Genomic DNA, 18,531 nt, shown 5'->3' on the forward strand with positions numbered 1-18,531 from the left:
ATTTATTCATTCATATAATCTATATCTATTAAGCAGGTACTCTTTGCCTTGTACAAAATACCGAATACCAAAGATAACGTTACGAACAGGATCATTATCGCTTCGGAAAATCCCAACACCTGCTAGATTTTCCTTAGTAACTTGGGCCCCATTACAGGTTTTCACAGTCCCCAAACATTTGTAGAATTGCCATCTGGTTGGCCCGGAGAAGCCCACTTCTTATTCCCTGGAGGTTAAGTATGTGACAGTGTTCCATTCCGCTGACTCATCTCTAGGAGTTAACTTCTTCTGCCCGCATTGCTGTTGTTCGTGGTCCTGTGAGCCCAGTATCCGTTTACAGCTGTCAAACTGTGCTGGGAGACTAAGCCCGCACCAGGAAGGAATTTGGGCACGGTGCCACCCACCGCAGGTCAAGGCAAGAGCAGACCGCAGACTTCACCTTGAAGTTCGCCCTGAGAACTGCTTTGGTTAGCTGGGTCACCTCACCACTGAATGACTCATCTTTGAGGAGGGGACAGATTCTCCTGTTTGCCTGGCTGCAGCGCCAAGTACCGGTTGAGCACCAAAAACTGTTGCACATCCAGCACCGGGATCGTGGCTGACACACAGTAGCTGCTTGATAAAATTTTCTCCCAGGGATTCTGCCATGTTGCGGTCAGCAGCTCAGATCGGGCGCGGGAGACCATCCCCTGCACTGATGTTCTATATGTCATGAGTCAGCACCGAATGGAATATTTTTTTTGAATCATTTACTTGGCATTTTTTTCCAGCTCATCTGACTTCTTTTAACGGCTCAGACTGTCACATTTCCTTGTGTCTCTGCATGACATAGGACAGTGACTGGACTCTTGAAAAAATATATTGAATTTTTAGTGATGTTGATGCATGCAAGACATTGATACTTTCTGACTGACAGACTCATTGAATCTCTAGACTTGACATGGGTTTGAAGGGAGAATATGCGAATTAATGTAATTGTAAATGGGGGCGCCTGGGTGGCTCAGTCGGTTAAGCGACCGACTTCGGCTCAGGTCATGATCTCACAGTTTGTGAGTTCAAGCCCCGCGTCAGGCTCTGTGCCGACAGCTTGGAGCCTGGAGCCTGCCTCAGATTCTATGTCTCCCCCTCTCTCTACCCCTCCCCTGCTCATGCTCTGTGTCTCTCTGTCTCTCAATAATAAATAAATGTTAAAAAAAATTTAAATGAATTTTCCTCTTCATCTCAAGGTCCTTGCAACAAAGGGCTAGTAGAGTAAGATTTTAGAATAGTGACTGATGTTGTAGCATAAGAATTTGATGGCATTAAGTGATTACATTACCTGGAAAATGCCTTTGTTGGTCCTCAGTGTCTACTTTATTTGGACACAGCATGTATATATCAGTTACCAGTAGAAAATAGACATTTTGCTCTCCTCTGGAGCACAGCCTGTGTGGCCTCGTATGGATGTTCACACAGGAGGAGATTACCTTATGATTTTTCTAATGGTGTTCTTAAAATAAGCCTTACTGATTAGAAATAGAAAAGCTGGCTTGATAAAAGTCTTTCCTCAAAAAAAGAAGTGGGGGGAGGGGCGGGGAGGGGCAGAGGGAGGGGGAAGGGGAGGGGAGCCACCATCAGAAAAGAGTCCTTTGGGGTAATGAGAGGAAGCCACCACAGGTGTGCCCAGCTCCACAGCCTGCTGTGGACCCTACACGGACCCTGTACCAAAAGCCACAGCGGGACTGCAGACCCTGCTCCTCTGATACGGACTCTTTAGAAAGCCTGATTCTGACAGGTGGAGCCAGACGTGCAAACAAGCAGGGGCACAAAAGCAAGTTTGACTCAGGCTCCAAAGTGAGGAAGGCTTCACTTTAAATACCTGGCCAGTGACAAATAAAGTAGTGTGGACCTAACAGCCAATACTTAATCTCAGCCCAGTCCCCACCCACCTTATAAAACAGCCCTTAAACCCAGGGAGATGTAGTTTTAAAAGCACAATAGACCTTTAGGGTTTTTCCCCCTCCCCTCGTCCTTGTTTACCCTTTCTTTACCTTTGTTCCTCTTCTTTGGTTTTCCAGGCTCTTGTCAGTCTCCAAGAACCACTCTGAATGTTAGCACTTTAACAGTGTCTTCCCCAGGGGTGAGTCCCAGATCACTGTCCAACCACTCCCTCAAATGTTTCTTTATGGAATGTTGGATGTCAGCAATGACCCTCTGTACGAAGTGCCTTGTTCTCCTAGAAGGGCAGCATTTAGGGGCACCTGGGTGGCTCAGTGGGCTGAACCTCTGACTCCTGATTTTGGCTCAGGTCAGGATCTCAGGGTTTGGGAGTTCAAGCCCTGCATTGGGCTCTGCACTGACAGCACAGAGCCTGCTTCGGATCCTCTGTAAACCACCCCCCCCCCCCCGCCCCTTCCCCCTCACATGTGTTCTCTCTCTCTCTCTCTCTCTCTGAAAAATAAACATTTTTTTTTAAAGGGCAACATTTAATGCCTGCAGTGAAGAGGAATTCATACATGCAGACACCCATTTCTTTTTCTTTTGGGGAGTGGGTTTTCCCCTAGGAACAAGAGAAATTTTACGACCTGGTGCTTTAGGAAAAAATTGAGGCTGTGTGCTCTCAAAATCTCAGTCATCAGTCTTCTGGTTTAACTGCAGCAGAATGCATTACTGCCTTCTCGAAATGCATGCTTATCGACAATAGTGATTTCCTTTTAGGTAAAACGGGCATTTACATGGACGTTAGGTGAAACCAAGGGATTAATGGATTTCTTTAAATGGCTTGTCATCTTAAACAGGGTTAGGTCAGCTTCCTCAAGTGGCGTGCTTTATCCTGATGTCTCACCGGAAGAAGGAAAATGAAGATTTGTTCGTTTTCCAGGTAGTACATTCCCCGTAGTCGATAATTCCCAACAGCAGACGCTGTAGAAGTTGTACGTTAGCAGCCTGAACTGTAGGAGGAGAGGATGTTTGTTGTCCAGAATCAGCGTCGGTCATTTTAGACATATTGAGAGTGCACTCAGTGGCTTGTTTTTTCTTTTAAAAATACCCCCCGTAATAAGTTTCATTCCTTCATTTGCACCAACACATTCCACGTCCACCCTTTCTGGCCTCACTTGATTACAAGTCTTTCCCCTGGCTCTGCCAGGCTGTGCTCCCCTTGAGGTCTGGAAATAACTCGCACATGTCCACGTTTGTGAGAGTGTGGCTCAGTGCTTATTTCGTGGGTGTTCAGTAAATAATTGTTGACCCTCTTCTGTCCACTGCTCCTCTGTAGTCCTTTCTGCCAGTGGTGTTTAATTTCCATAGATTTTGTTTTGGTTTTCTTTGCAGAGCAGCGGGGTCATTTATCCGCATTTGGCATTCCTTTAAGCAGGGGGGGGAGCCCAGGTCACCAGTCATATGCAAATTCAAGATGAGACTCTCCGTCTTCCTTACAAGGCTTACTCACGTCCAGTAGCAAGAATCCGAGTTGGTGACATTTTGTGACAATTTTTACTGGTAGCTAGGACTCAAATGTGTCGCATCACGGAGGTTGAAATCAGAAAGACCTGAACTCAGCAGGCCTGCAGGTCAGTTTTTTCACATTGTGGGTCAGGATACCTTGGTGAGATAATTAGTGGGACATGTCTAAATGTATTTTCTTAAGTAATAAAATACAGTTTTTTGAAGTAATAGCCTGGGAAAGGGTAAAACATTTCATATTATTTCAAGAATTTTTTTGTTTCGGAAAAATAAACTTACGTGTGTGTGTGTGTGTGTGTGTGTGTGTGTGTGTGTGTGTGTGTGATGTGAAACTGAGTCGCAGTCTAAAATGTAGATTGTCAGGGCACCTGGGAGGCAAAGCGTCTGACTTCAACTTGGTCATGATCTTGTGGTTCATGAGTTGGAGCCCCGCCTCGGGTCTGTGCTGATAGCTCACAGCCTGCAGCCTGCTTAGGATTCTGTGTCTCCTTCTCTCTCTGCCCCTCCCCCGCTATCTTTCTCTTAAAAACAAACATTAAAAAAAATGTAGATTGTCGTCAAGAAAGAGTTTAAAGAACACTAAGCTTTGGATATCTGAATGTTTCATTATTCTGAGCCTTGAATGTCTCATCTGTAAAATGCGGTTGGTGGCTATTTTGAGGATTTATCCTGAGGATTAAAGGCAGTCACATATGAAGGCACATTGCATAGCATCTAATTTACTTGATAGATATGCAAAAGATGTAACCTTTTCCTAAAACTAATCCATTTAAAATTTAATCGACAAGGGTCTATTCAAGTGCACACAGGACTGAGTCAGGATTTCGATCCATGAAACTAATTATTAAAATCCTATCTGATTTGAAAGACAGTGATGTTAAAAATTAATCAGGAAGGACACTGCTTAATTCATCCACTCTGCTTATTGATTTTTCTTGGAGATCATTGCTTTTTAGCTCAATAAAAGTATTTTTAATTTATCAACCCATTTACTCAAGTAATATTTTTAGAAGCTAGAATATGTCCAGAGGAACATGACAGAAATTTTTACATGGGTCCAAACTTACGCTGTGAGAGACAGCTAAAAGAATTAAGTTAAAACTTAAGTGACACTGGTTTCACGTATTCAAAGGGTTATTTCATGCCAGAGAAATCCCATTAATTACATATGTTCTTGGAAGAAGGAAACTTGAAGACCTATTTATTGGAAGTTATGGAATAGTAGAGTTCAGTTCAAAATCAGAAACAGAATTATTCTTGAGACTGGTCCTGAGTCACTGTAGCTACTTTACAAGGGATGTTCCTCCAAGAAGGCAAGGTGGGTATGTTGGGATGTGATATCGTGCAAACTACCTTTTAGTTTAAAGATCTGATGTTTTTCAGGTTGGTTTTTATGGGTGAGACATCCTGATAGGCCAAATACCAAACTTTTATGTTGAGCATTTCCACATGACATGCACTCAGGACACTCAGACTTGAAAACAGAACCCTGTAGAAACTGCTGAGCAATGTGCTTATTTTTTTTTAATGTTTATTTTTGAGAGAGTGAGAGAGAGAGTATGTGTGTGAGCGGTGGAGGGGCCGAGAGAGAGGGGGACAGAGGATGCCAAGCAGGCTCCTCACTGGCAGCAGCAAACCCGACGCGGGGCTCGAACTCACAAACCGTGAGATCATGACCTGAGCCAAAGTTGGACGCTCAACTGACGGAGCTCCCCAGGCACCCTGGAACATGCATATTTTTATCAGTGAAGGATTCATTGTATTTATTCAGTCAGTTTTCATCACAGGCATTTAATTGATTATCCCTGACTTTACTCTGAATTTCTTCCTTTTGTCAGTTACGTTTGCTGAGTACTTAGGAGCAAAAGTAGAGAAGAGGTCTGTCCATTGCTCATTTTTAGCAGTTCAGTGGATGCTGCCATTGGCGCGAATGCAGACAAGGTTGGGGCATCTGAGCATGGGAACATCTATTAAGAAGAAAACAGGCGGTGAACAGGTGTCTGGAAGGAAGAGGTGACTCTTTAGAAATAAGATGGTTGGTGTCACCAAGCAGCCAACCAAGAAAGGCATATGGTGATGACAGCATTTTGTTTTCCTGTAACTTTTGGGAAATGCTTTCAGTGGCTTTAGATTTTGTTGGGAAATTTTAATTTAAAGAATGCCCTAGATCATAATGAAGCCCAGGCACCTGACAATGGCTCTCTGCTCCAAAGTGATTTATTGATGAGAAATCTGAGTTGTGTCAGATGTGAACCGATACGCCTAAGTACCATTGAGCTAGAATCAGAACATGTATTTCTTGACTTAGAATCTACTGTTCTTTTTTTTTAATATATATTTATTTTTGGCAGAGTGTAAGTGGGGAAAGGGCAGAGAGAGGGGCACAGAGGATCCAAAATGGGCTCTGCGCTGACAGGCGCACAGCAGCAAGCCCGATGTGGGGATTCAAACTCATGAACTATGAGATCATGACCTGAACCAAAAATAGAAGCTCAAACGACTGAGCCACCCAGGCACCCCTAAAACAGAGGGTTTTTTTGGGTTTTTTTGTTAGATGATTTAGTTGAAATGAGTATTGAGGGATGTGGCCCACTGCCTGCTCCTACCTCCCACTGGCCCCACAGCACAACCACTAGCCTTCCAAGTTGCACCATATAATTAAATTTAAAAAATCTACTTGCTGGCCTTCATTTTATGACCAGGGTTTCTTTGAATGCAAGGGAAAGGGGGCATTATTTTAGACTTCCTAGGAGAAAATTCCATTTTCTCAAATGTGGCAAAACAGCCTTTAGGGGCAGAGTGCAGTGAGCATGCTTCCAGGGGAGTCCGCTGGAAGGGAAGATGTAGAATATGAGGAAATCTGCCTTTCTACTGTCCAAAACAGACATTTGTAAGTATTAGTCAACTTCAGAGTGTAACTGGCTCACCATTTCTAAGACTTTTCCCAAAGAAAACAACATCTGTGAAAATAGACCTATTTCTCTTAATGTAAATAGTTGTTAGTGCTGATTGGAAATTGTTTTGTTACAGATGTTCTGTGGGGTCTGTAGCGATGGCTCTTTCTAGGGAATGAGCAAACAGCATGTGGTTTAGACGAGCCACCCCGTGATCTGATAGGACAGTGTCTCTAAAGGAGGAGATTGATTTTCTTTCATGGATTCTCTGGAAATCACGTGGAACCTCCAGAGCCTTCCTGGGCTGAGGCTCAGTGACGTTGGGATAAGGGAATGGATGAGGGGCTGAGATCAAGCAATCATGACTTACACAGTGATGGATCTCAGAAGGTAGTGCTGAAGCCAGGTTTGGTTGTTACTGATGTTTTTAATGATTACATGGCCAGTGAGCTCGTATTTTAGAATTTCCCGGGACCTGAGGCTCCCTCAAGGTGGTGGCATATTTATAACCCATTTCAGTGCTTTTTCCGTCCTAAATCCTTGACCGAACGCTTAATAGTGTCCACTGCTTCCTTGTCTGAAGACTCTTCTTGCCCAGCACCGCTCACCAGCTTGGCACACAGGGGTAACTCCCCCTCGGGAAGGAAGGAAGTCTGCGTGCCCGTGGTGCCGATCACCAGCACGTTTTTCTTCAAGTCGATGGAACACTGATGTCTCCTGAGCATGTCCAGCCCGAGAAGCATGTCCATGGGCTGGTCCTCGAGGATAGAGAACGAGCACTGAAGGAAATCCCCTTCGATCTGAATCTGAGCCAGATGGACCCGGCCCATGATCCTCTGTGTGCCCACCCCCTTGGCGATGCCAGCCCAGCGCCGGTCCACCAGCCGGATGATATTGCACCTCTCGGCACAAGCCTGGCTCATGATGGTCATCTGGGCCCCCGAGTCCACAAAGGCCTTCAGAGGGTGCCCGTTGACTTTGCAGTTGATGTAGAGCATGGCCACCTGCCCGAAACTCTCCGGGGCCTCCTCCATCGCTATGTTCATGTTCTCCTCGATGTTCTGCTGCCGGATCTCTTCTTCGATTCTGGCCTGAGCTTCCAAGTCGAACGGGTCCGCGGAGTAGAGACGAAGCCTCTCCTGCTCCCGCAGGGCCCTCTCCCTCTGCTGCTCCATCAGGACACGCGAAAACGTCTCGAGGTTCCCACTGAGCAGGGCCTCGGCCAGGCGGGGGTTGCGCTCCTTCAGCAGCGACAGGTCGTGGGGGCTGGACAGCAGCATGCTCCGAATCAGCACAGGGCTGTCCAGGCTCTGTGCGGACACCCTCTTCTCCCCGGAGCTGAGGCCTCGGGGCTGCACCCGGCGCTGCAGGTGCTGCGGGGGGGGATGCTGGCGGCCGCCCGACGGGCCCGGCTCTGCCGGCCCGGCCAGCTCCACGTGGGGCAGGCTGGCCGTGCGGCCCGGCGTCCGGAACCCCACGCCCTCCTTCTGCAGCAGCACCACCACGTCACCGTCGCGGAGGCCGTAGGAGCCCAGCGAGCTGTGGTCGCCGGCCAGGACCTGCTCCATGTGGATGATCTGGATCTCGTTGGCGGGGACCCCCGACTCCAGCTCGCACAGCACGCGGAAGTTGTGCAGCTCGAAGTCAGGGCTGACCTGGAGGGAGAAGGTCGCCTCCGACAGGTCCCTCCGCACACAGTACACGGTGACCAGCATGGCATGGGCCCCGGGTCGGCGCAGGGGATCAGCCGCGTGGCGGGCTCACCGGTGTCCTCCCCTGGTGCCCCGGCTCTCGTTCATTCGCTTGTCGGGGAGGCCCAGCTGCTCACCAGCCCCACGGAACCTCGAGGGCACGTGTGTGTTCCAGACCCTGTTTGTGTGGTGCTGCTTGGAACTTGGAACGCCCGCTCCCCCAGAAGCCAGGTCTCTCCGGTCCCGCCGTGTGGTTCCCAGGCCAGCCCTTCCAGCCCTGCCCATCCGTCCTCTGGGAATGATGAGCTCTTCCCGAATAGCAGGGAAAGGTTTCATCGGGGCCCTCTGAGAGCTATAGTCTGTGTGCTCTTCGTCACTCTGCAGGCAGGGAGTGCGGGTCGCCTCCACGGCCAGCATCTCCCTGTGTGCCTGGGGCAAAAGACAGGGGTCAGACTCAGTGCCTGAGCTCTGGGTGGGGTGGGGGTCAGACTCGGTGCCTGAGCTCCATGACCTCACGCTCTCGGGAGGGCTCGATGGTGAACGGGGAAATCGCAGTACTGGAGGCAAGGGCTTCTGCTGAGACACGTTGAGCTCCAGAGGAGACCAGGCAGGTCCTGACGGATGCACATTTTCCGTGGGAAAAATGGTGAGAGTCTCTCCGGACGAAAAGAATTAAAAAAGCCAGAATTCATGACGCGGTCTGCTTTCTGTCCAGGGATGTGAGCCATCCAATGTAATAGGAGAAATTTGTACGTGGTTTCGAGTGGCAGGATGTGAGGCTGGAAAGAAGATGACTGAATCTGGTTTACAGAGTCACACGTGAGTCCAAGGAATGGCAATATTATCAATAAGGAAGAGTCCTCCCTCCAAAAATATAAAAAAGGAAGGGCGACAAAGAGAGAAAAAAGAGAAAGGAAGCGGGGAAGATTTGAAGCAGGTGTGTGTGTGTGTGTGTGTGTGTGTGTGTGTGTGTGTGTGTATTTCATTTAATTGACTTAAAGAAGAGGTCTCTCACGCTTCATGGGGACAGGTGGGGAGAGAGCCAGGTAAAGGGTTCTCGATGGTGCAGACAGGGGACTGTGGGTCGAAGGAACAAATACGAGGAAGGCTCCAGCCCGCTCTGTGGGGAACAAGAGTGTTCCCTGACTAGAATGGACGGCACGTGTCTACCCATCGGATGCGGGGAGTGGAAAACCCCAGAATGCGTGGGTGACACGGAGGCTCTCAAATGGAGGCCTGGTTAGAAATAGGCCCTTTCCTCCAGTGGATGCATGAGATGCGTCTTCGAGGAAACCAACCTGACATCAGTTCTGGAGTCAAAAGCGTCATGAATGCCTCTCTGGGGGTGTCTCTGGCTTCCTCTCCGACAGAGGGCCCGTTCCCTCCCACAGGCACCTGAGCGGAGGCTCGCGGGGTCAGGGTAGACAGGACCTCCAGGGCCAACGGTGGCCGTGGAGAAGTCCTCGAATGCCACTCTTTGTGTCTGTATTTCAGTGAGGAACTCCTGCCTCCCAGGTGTGTGTCCTTACCAACCGCAAGGTAGTCTGCATCGTCGGCCTTGTCCCTCCCCGCCTCTTTATATTGCAGGTTCTGTCGGAACACCTGCACCGTTTGTTCCAGATTGCATCAGCCTACAGAAATGCTTTGTTTTGGCCTCGTTTGTCTCGGAGAAAGGATGGCCTCTCACCCGTTGCTCTGACTGTCATTATCTTTCCACACTCCTGTTCATTCATATCGGAACGTGGAGTAAATGCCCAGTGTGTGCGAAGCATGAGCTGAGTTCCGGGGATAATGTGAAGTGACAGCTGTGTTCGTAGAGGACCCCACGGTCTTTGAAAGGGGGGTGTAGGTGGACACACACACACACACATACCCACACAAAGTCAGCGGGTTGAAAAAACACCAGACAAGTCCACACAACTCGGGAGGAGTGAATAATGTCTGGGGAACAAATGCAGGATGCGGAGAGGGGGTCGGGCTGGGAAGGCTTCCGGAAAGGTGGCGAAAAGGCAGCCGCGTGGGGGTGGACATGGTGGAGAACCGGGGGCTGAGAAGTGCGTGGCCTCCCTTCACACCTTTAACCGGAAAGGGAGTGGCTCTTCAGGATGAGGAGGATTTTGTAACAGTTTTGGGGGGGTTGGGTGGAATCTTGCATTGTAATTTTCCTGTAGAAAATTGTGAATTACTTAGGGCTATTTTCCACTCTTTGTGGAGAGGGATGGCCTTTTGACTCAAAATGTTAAGTTCACAAACTCCTGTAGTTGTTGATGTCCTGGTGAGTCATCAGAGATCAGCCTTGGTCGTGCTGACCTTGAGAACAGTGTAAGGTGAGACCCAGCCAGCAAGGCTCAGATTCTACGTCCTACCAACCAGCTTTGGACGGTTGGTTGTCAGGGAGATAATGCTAGGGCTTTGTGTTTTATAAACAGTGGGCGAGATCATTTTTGCAGAGTAAGCTTTCGATTTTTTGGCACAGCAAGGATCCAGGGTTCACATCCAAAGAAGAAGCTAACGTTCTTTTTGTTCATGTTACCATTGCTTTGTTACTGAACATAATTAACCTTCATGCCATGTGTTCTATTAGCTTGCTGTGACTCTTTACTTTTGGTGGCATTTTGCATTAATGCCATTTTTCCTAGTATAGTCTTTTCTGAGAATACGCGGTGGAAAGACGAAAGCCTCAAGGTCTGGCCAATTCAGTGTCATCATTCCCCACAGTATCACACAGGATGTCAGGATTAGCTGGGATCTAGGGTCCTCCAGTCTAGCCACTTATGCAGACCTCGCCTCTGTTGCAAAGCAAGCAGCCTGGAATCTAAAACGCTAAACACAGCCTTCTGGGACTACATATATGTGGTTTGATTCTTTCATTTCTCTCAGCACCGTGGGTGTTTGAGATGCCATATGTGTAATTATCTTCCCTCAAAACTGTAATGACAAACTTACTCTGATTGTATAATAAACTCAGGGATCATCGGGAGTCTATATAAATACGCCTAAATATAAAAATGATCCCACAGCATGAATTCCTGTTGCACAGCCTGGTGAGAAATGACGGGCGCTCTGAATTCTCTAGGTGCACAAATCCAGGTAACTGGGGGTTCTTGTAACTTCTCCTGACGAGTTTCTTTGAATATATTCTCTCACTTCTCTTCTTTCATAAGTACAGTATGGGAACATAATTGAATCTTCCTTTGATAAGTGAGACTCCCTACAAGGTCTCAGGGCGATCACTCAGAAAATCGATTCTCCTTGTACAGCCTAAATACCCAGAAAATAGAAACGATGACGCTGATTTCAGGCCAGCCCACTAAACAGCCCCCAGGTTATTTTTTTGGAATAAATCCACAACAATTCCCTTTATAATTTGCCTCTTGATAAAACCTTAATGCAGTAAAAAATCCAGATAATTATGGTGTCAGTGAAGTCAGTTGATGTTTAAAGCGCTATGTCTTGCTCGTTACAGAGCAGACGTCTTTTTGTGAAAAAGGAGTAGCTTCGTAAATGTCTAGTATGTAGCATATATAATAATTAAACCACATTAAGCACACATATCAGCTTGCTGTGTTTGGATTCCTTGCTTGAAATATGTGCCTGGTATCACTTTAAAAATAAAGTACTTATTAAGACAGGGCAATTGTTCCTTGAAATTCTCAAAGCAACTTGGGAAAGATGCAGAATTTGCAAAGCTGATTCAGAGGTTAAACCACTAATTTTCTTACTATTCTTCCATTTGCTTTACAATAATACAATACATTGTCACAAATGAACAACATTTATTTCCTCAGATAACTGTTTGGTACACACATTAACAGTACTCCGATGAAAGTTCAAGCTTTTGTTCGTACGTTGGAAGGTTTCCCATTTGAGAGGTTTAGCATTGCCCATCTTTGAGGCTTAAACACCATGATAAGACCTTTAACTTAAATGTATAAACAGATATGTAATTGAAGAAACTCATGAGATCTGAGAACATGGTCTGTTATCAACCTGCTGGCAACTCAGCTGGTGTTTTTCTTTATTGTGAGGAGGCAGAATATGGACAGAAGACCTGCACTGCACAAATATACACGTGTGAGGAGAGAGCAAGTGCACACGTAGTGAGGACATGTTCTCGATCACTTAGAATGTGCAATTAAAAAGATATACACTTTTCCAGCAGGGAGCACTTTTATGGCACGTTGTATTATTGCTTTATTTTATAGATTACTGTTTTAACATTTAATCATAAGAAATATGTTTTAAGTATATATTGCATGTTGAGAATAATACAATGTCTTGATAGCTTTTGGCTGCTTCAAAATATAGACTTCCCAAATCTAAATATACATGTGATTTACTTATTTTTAAGAAAGTTTGCTGCTATTATTTTGTGCCGTATGATCCCTTCACTGTCTTAATCATTTAAAAATTAACTCAGATCTGTAGGATGCACACCTTATTACTGAAAGTCTGAAGATCACTTGTAATTTGTGAGAGAAACACTTACAGATTAAATAAATTTAAGGTAATAAAGACAGGATGAAAACAACTTATGATTTTGTGGGTTGATACTTGTTTCTTAACTTTCTAGAAACTTAACTAGAAAAAGAACGTTTCCATTTAAAAATTTTTGCTCTATGGAGAATAACCAAGTTACACAAAATAGTAACAGTAATGATAATAGAGCCTTAAGATGTTTTCATTTGAGCTGTGATTGGGGAAAATCATTCAAACCTTTTTAAATGTTTACTCTTTTATAGCAAACTTGTAATCAGCACATTTCAAAAACACTGTTGTTTAGAAATACCATCGTGACCTATTCATAAGTTCAAATACACCATAATAACTCAAACATAAATTTTCTTCGTCAAAATATTAACACTAGCATCGTCATTCCTCATTACATTTAGGTAATTATGTGTTATCCTGAAAATGAGAAAATAATTTTTCGCTCGTGTGGTGTTAATATTCAATCAACACAGTGTTCTTTTGTAAACATTTTCTAGGTATCTGTCTTTTCTATGGTAGTTGGTAGAAAAGACAGTATGCTTCTGAGCGTACTCCTCAAGTTCGGAGAACAATGGCATACATTTGACCAAATATCAGCTAGGGGACAGCCAAGAGTTAGCATTTTTTAAACTTTTATTTTAAAAATTGTATCTTTATTTCATTACAACTACTGTGTGAGATGTTTGTGCATCACCTGTCTTACTCAACTGTGAACCCTCCCAAATTCCTAACAAAGGGCCTCCATCATGATGTGTAAGCGAAAGTGCTGGAATGAATGGGGAAGCAGCCACAGATTGGACAAGAGTCCACATCACAGTGGCACCAGCATCCTGGATCTTCATGAGTCCTTTCCTACTGCTGCTAGGAGCATGCTTCTAAGGCCTGAACCCACTACTTGTATTGGGGTTTTTGGTTGTGGTGTTTTGTTTTTTTTTTTAGTTCTGATTTACTTGTGACTTCTCTACTCTTCCTCTTTGTTCTTCCTGTAGAGTCATTCTTGGTGGGAAATCTTTGGCAGTGTCTTGTCCCATCAATTGCCCAGAAGTAGATGTATTTGGAAAGTTACAGACTTGTTTATTATTTACGTGTTAGTTAAGTTTACACGCCATTTGGAGATGAGCTCGTAAACACGTTAATCATTTTTCACAATGAAGATGTCATGGCCACCCTCTATAAGCAAGTCACTGGGCTGGTGGCTTCTGGGACAGACGGATGAGTAGGAGTCACTTTCTTCTTTCAAAGAACAAGATACCTAGTAGGAGAGAGAAGACACACATAGGCACCTTGCTTGGAAGCGATCAAGGTTCCTTGTTGGGTTGTTGTGCCAGACGTGGATAGGACTGTGCCCAAAGGCTCGCTGCAGAAAGTGCAATGACATTGGGTCCGGAAGAAGGATTTGGTCATGGTGAAGTTTTTCCTGCCTGGGTTTGGAGGGACAGTCCTTTCCTTGAGGTATCACACCACTCACTTGACTCCGTTCTCCTCACGCACACATCTTACTGTTCACTGTTGTCCTTGTAGATGCTGTGGGTGGTAGGATTGGTGCAGGGAGGGACCAGTAGTCTCCCTGTCCCCAGCATCCGCACATAGAATAGACACCCGTGCTTCCTTCCGGTCCCAAGCCTTGCTGGGGAAGGGGCAGTCATAGCTCCAGGAGGAAGAGCTCAGGTGGTGCCTGGGTTGAAATCTGCATGGGTGTTTTTCTCAGTTCACTTCATCTGGTTTATAGTTAGGGAAAGATTCCTTCCAGTCTTCGGCATGACGTTGTCCATCCGTCTTAGCTTACGTTACTCCCCAGCCTGTGCAGATATTTTATTAGAAAACGGGTAGAGGCTAATTCAGGAACATCCAAAGGTCTTTCTGGGGTGGGTGCTTTTAGTGTATGTTTATATAAACGCATATAACTGGTGCATATCATCCTGTAATATAAAGGTGTTGATGGAACTACGCACATATTGGTAAGCTGATGCAGAACTTTCTGAAAGTAACCAGTGTTTACATTGTCCATACACATTTAGCCCTGACACAGGAGACTTCTCACTGTAGGGCACGAAGTAATAGCATGCAGTCCTACCAAACACGAAGGATCTGATGGCTCTAGCCACCGGCCATGCCGCCTCAAAAGCTAGTTATATGGCAAGTCACTTTATTTAAGCTGACACTTTGGGTCCACCCATCTTTGCAGCAGGATGTATGCTGGTTTTCTGATGGGACAAAGCTAGAGTGAGAAGATCTGCAATAAATACAAAAGCCACTTGTGCCACCATAACATGGTCAATTGGATATTTCATGAAGTGTATGCATCATAGGTGATGTCTCTACAGTGGTCTCATAAAAGACAGAATTTCCAGATTGTTGTTTATGTAGCTTTTTCTGTTCCAAACAGCAGCCGAGTTAATTGATCACCATGGTAATTAGCATGGCTGAATCCCATCTGTCAATAGGATTTAATTGTATTCCAACCATGAAAATGAGAAACAAGTCTGGTAAACAAAAGCTTCATTAAAAAAAACAGCAAATAAAAGAGAAATCAACTCACCTTCTGTTTTTCTCAGAAAAATTAAATTGAGCAGCCCAGATACAAGGATTCTTTTTTAGGCTATCTCAATGGCATCAGGTACAGAGCATTTTCCTTCTTACTATTAGAAAGGTTTGGGCGTGTTAGCATCTCCATGGGCTCTCTCTCTATGCTGAGACATAGAGCCGCCCCTGCCTGTCCTGTTCCACATTTGTATTCCACTTAGGAATATTCTGTTCCATTCAGCTCATAAAATGGGCTTCACTGCCGATATGCGCTTGTTTACTGACGTATTGGTGAAACATTTCAGTGCTGGTTACACACAGAATGTAAGTAGCCTCTTTCTGGTGACCTCTGGAGGACAGGAACTAACCAGAGTACATGGGTACCCTGGCTTTCAAAACCAGACGCCCCATTTCTGATGTTGAAGACAAAGAAGATATGATCATTGATTTTTTTTTTCTTTACAAACTGTAAATGAAATGGAACAGAAATGTCTAGACAACCCTGACAAAACTTTTATTTTTCAGTATTAACTCGTTTTTCTTCAAAACAACTTAAGGCACTGTTCATTTTGAACAAAGTCTTGATTTATCTTACGTTCTTACTGCAATGTTTTTCATGTAGACTTGAGAGTTGTGCTGGACCCTTCGTGCCTGTGGCTAAGAGACACGGGACCAAATGTTCTAAGGATAACTCGTAAATTACTGCTTATGCAACATGAGATAAACTGGCATTGAATTAAAATTAAAATGTGGAGCCGCACTGTAGTCATGGTTTCGGATATTAAAATAGTATCTGAGACTACTTTTTAGAAAAGTTTAAAGCAAACAGGATCATCGTCTCTTGAATTTGCAGCAAACAACCTCACACACACACACGAACAACAACAAAACCAGTGATGGCCTCGTGTAGGGGTGTGATTTGTGTTGTTGGGATGGATGTGTAGCACATCTGCCCAGCAATTAACCGTGGTTCCCTCTTCCCTTTCAGAGTCCTAGGTGAGAGCATTCCCTTACAGTATGAGCTTTTCATCTAGAATAACCGTGACCATCCTAGATACAAAATACCTCAATTAGAGGGAAAAAGTCATGCTCTACTTTTAATAAAATAGGCTCTAAGTGAATCATTTCTTAAAAAGAGCTGTGAGTTTTGTTCTTTGAAAATATTGACTCATTCTTCCCTCTGTGACCAAAAAGAAAATCAACAAAACACAGGCATCTTCAAAAACTAGTATAAAAATTTAATTAAGATATGTTATTCTATCCTTACATAAAACAACAGTGTTTTGTACCTGCAGTTATGGAAAACAGTCTCTCTCTCTCTCTCTCCTCCTCTCTCACACACCCACACACACACGTGCATGCACGTGCACTGGTTAAGATATACAGATCAGTAAGACAGAAAGCCTGTTGTAGCTTTTTTAAAAAAAATGTTTTCATGTTTATTTATTTTTGAGAGAGAGAGAGAGAAAGAGTGCAAGCAGGGAGGGGCAGACAGAGGGAGACACAGAATCTGAAGCAGGCTCCAAGCCCCAAGCCATCATCACAGAGCCCTGTGTTGGGTTCAACCTGGGGCTTGGACCCACAGACTGTGAGATTATGACCTGAGCCAAAGTCGGACGCTTAACCAACTGAGCCACCCAGGTGCCACAAAAGCCTGTTGTAGCTTTGAAGTCATAAAAATAGGGTTTAAGTTCCCTGAATGTGTCACTTATTATCTGAATGCCCTTGGACAAAGCGTTAATTTCTCTGAGCTTCATAATCCTCTTCTGTAAAATGGGGATGGTGATGATAATCTCTTTTGCATAGGATTTTGGTATGGACTTCATGGATAATTTGAATTTGTCTTGTAAACAGAAAAACACTCCACTGAAGTAAGTTACTGTTTTTTCTATGAGTAGTAACAGTAATTAACAACCTGGAGAAGTCAGAAGAGATGATGCAGGTTATAAATCCCGAAGGAAATATGTACGTTAATTTTAGCCCCTTCTTGACGCGGATCAGATGCCATTGTGTCTTTAAAGCCATCCCTACTCCCTTGGGCCTTGAACTCTAGGCTCCCCAAGATGGTAGCAAGACTTGATCACCAACCTGTTTGAAAACCAGGAAGTGTGCTTCAAAGGTTGGCTAAGAAAATCATTTAATAGTGCATTATTTCAACCATTTGTTCAGTGTCATTTTTAACCATAGCAATCTGCAGGGTGTTCTTGTAGGTTAAAGAAAGTCAACAATAAAGTCCTTGCTCATAACGTGCTTACAGGATTATTAAGCAGACAGAACATAGTGTAAAGGCAATCCATCCGCCCTAATTAGGAGTGAAAAAGTGTTGCATAGTAAATAAGGTGAGTAATGCTTACGTCACGTGCAACCAAAGGGTTGAGGTTGATGCTGAGAATGTAAGTATTGTCTTTCCCCAAAAGTATGATTTAGAATCCCTGTTGTCGGCAGGTATGTGTTAGATGGGACAGTGAGTGAGCCTCTTTCCGTAGGACACCTTTCTCAAAGACCTTTAAAAAAAAAACCCAGAAACCAAATACCCAAATTACGCAGCTGAGGAAGTGAAACCCTTGGCGTGAAAGCCCAGAGTCGTTAGCACTGGCCCGTGTAACCATGAGGCCACGGGGTTGCAAGCCTGGGGGCTCCATGGCATGGTTTATAGCAGCATCTGAAGGTTCCCTTGAAGAACCAGTGTGTTGACAGGGGTCATTGGTCCCGTGGCTGTTGGTCAACACATCCAGTCTTTCGGAGAAGGACCTTCAAACCTTTTTGATGGTGAACCTCATTACTTAAAAAACAAAAATGACTTTGATCACACTCTCACTTTTTTAGATGGATCTGTTAAAATAAATACCAACAGAATTTCTACTCTTCTTCTCCCTCTGTCACCAGTGCTGGAGGGGCAAGATTCGGTCACCTTGGATGCCGTTAGAAGACACCTCTGTGTCTGAGGCTCTGAGGTACGGCCAGGGGACAGCTTCCTTTGAGGATGCAGTGGGTTAGAGTCAAAGTCGGAGGGCAAGAGGCATGCGGAGATCCGCACATGTGATGGCACCCTGATGGGCATGTCCAGTTGGGTGCGGGTCAGGAGAAGGTGGTGGACAGCCTCGGGCATGGAGCAGGGTGGGTGACCTCGGGGATGACAGGGGCAGCGGCAGGCCTGGCCTCCTCCCCTGCTGTACTGGCATGTGGGGCAGAAGAGCACGGGGCCTCGGGGGCGTCTGTGGATAAGGATGGGTCCCAGAGCAAAGGGCGACAGAAGAAAGCAGGTTCAGAAAGACCTCACCTCTGCTCCCAGCGGCTAGAACAGTTCCTCCTGCCTTGACAGCCGAACGCCAGGCTGAGATTGTGTGATGTTGTGCTTGGGAAGCAGACCCTCTTGCTCCCCATCTGTGCCCCCTGGGCCCACGCTTGTGTTCCCAGAAGTGCTGACATCTTCCCACACTTGGCACCGTGTGCCTTGGCCTCCCTCGTCAGCCTGGACGCACAGAAGC

General features: G+C 45.4%; 2 protein-coding genes across 3 annotated transcripts in view; one reads left to right on the forward strand and one right to left on the reverse strand.

Moving 5' to 3' along the window:
• Positions 1-18,531, forward strand: part of PDGFD (platelet derived growth factor D) — a 221,389-nt gene that overhangs the window by 106,844 nt on the left and 96,014 nt on the right. The gene's annotated exons all lie outside the window — the stretch shown is intronic.
• Positions 6,746-8,185, reverse strand: DDI1 (DNA damage inducible 1 homolog 1). Its single transcript, XM_049614172.1, has one exon. The coding sequence runs from the start codon at positions 8,051-8,053 to the stop codon at positions 6,854-6,856; it is 1,200 nt and encodes a 399-aa protein (XP_049470129.1). The 5' UTR covers positions 8,054-8,185; the 3' UTR covers positions 6,746-6,853.

The sequence above is a fragment of the Panthera uncia genome, chromosome D1, assembly GCF_023721935.1.
Source record: "Panthera uncia isolate 11264 chromosome D1, Puncia_PCG_1.0, whole genome shotgun sequence".
Lineage (NCBI taxonomy): Eukaryota > Metazoa > Chordata > Mammalia > Carnivora > Felidae > Panthera > Panthera uncia.

What these genes read in the sequence shown, in the direction of transcription:
- DDI1 (XM_049614172.1), bottom strand. Translation starts at nt 8,053, where the DNA reads ATGCTGGTCACCGTGTACTGTGTGCGGAGGGACCTGTCGGAGGCGACC.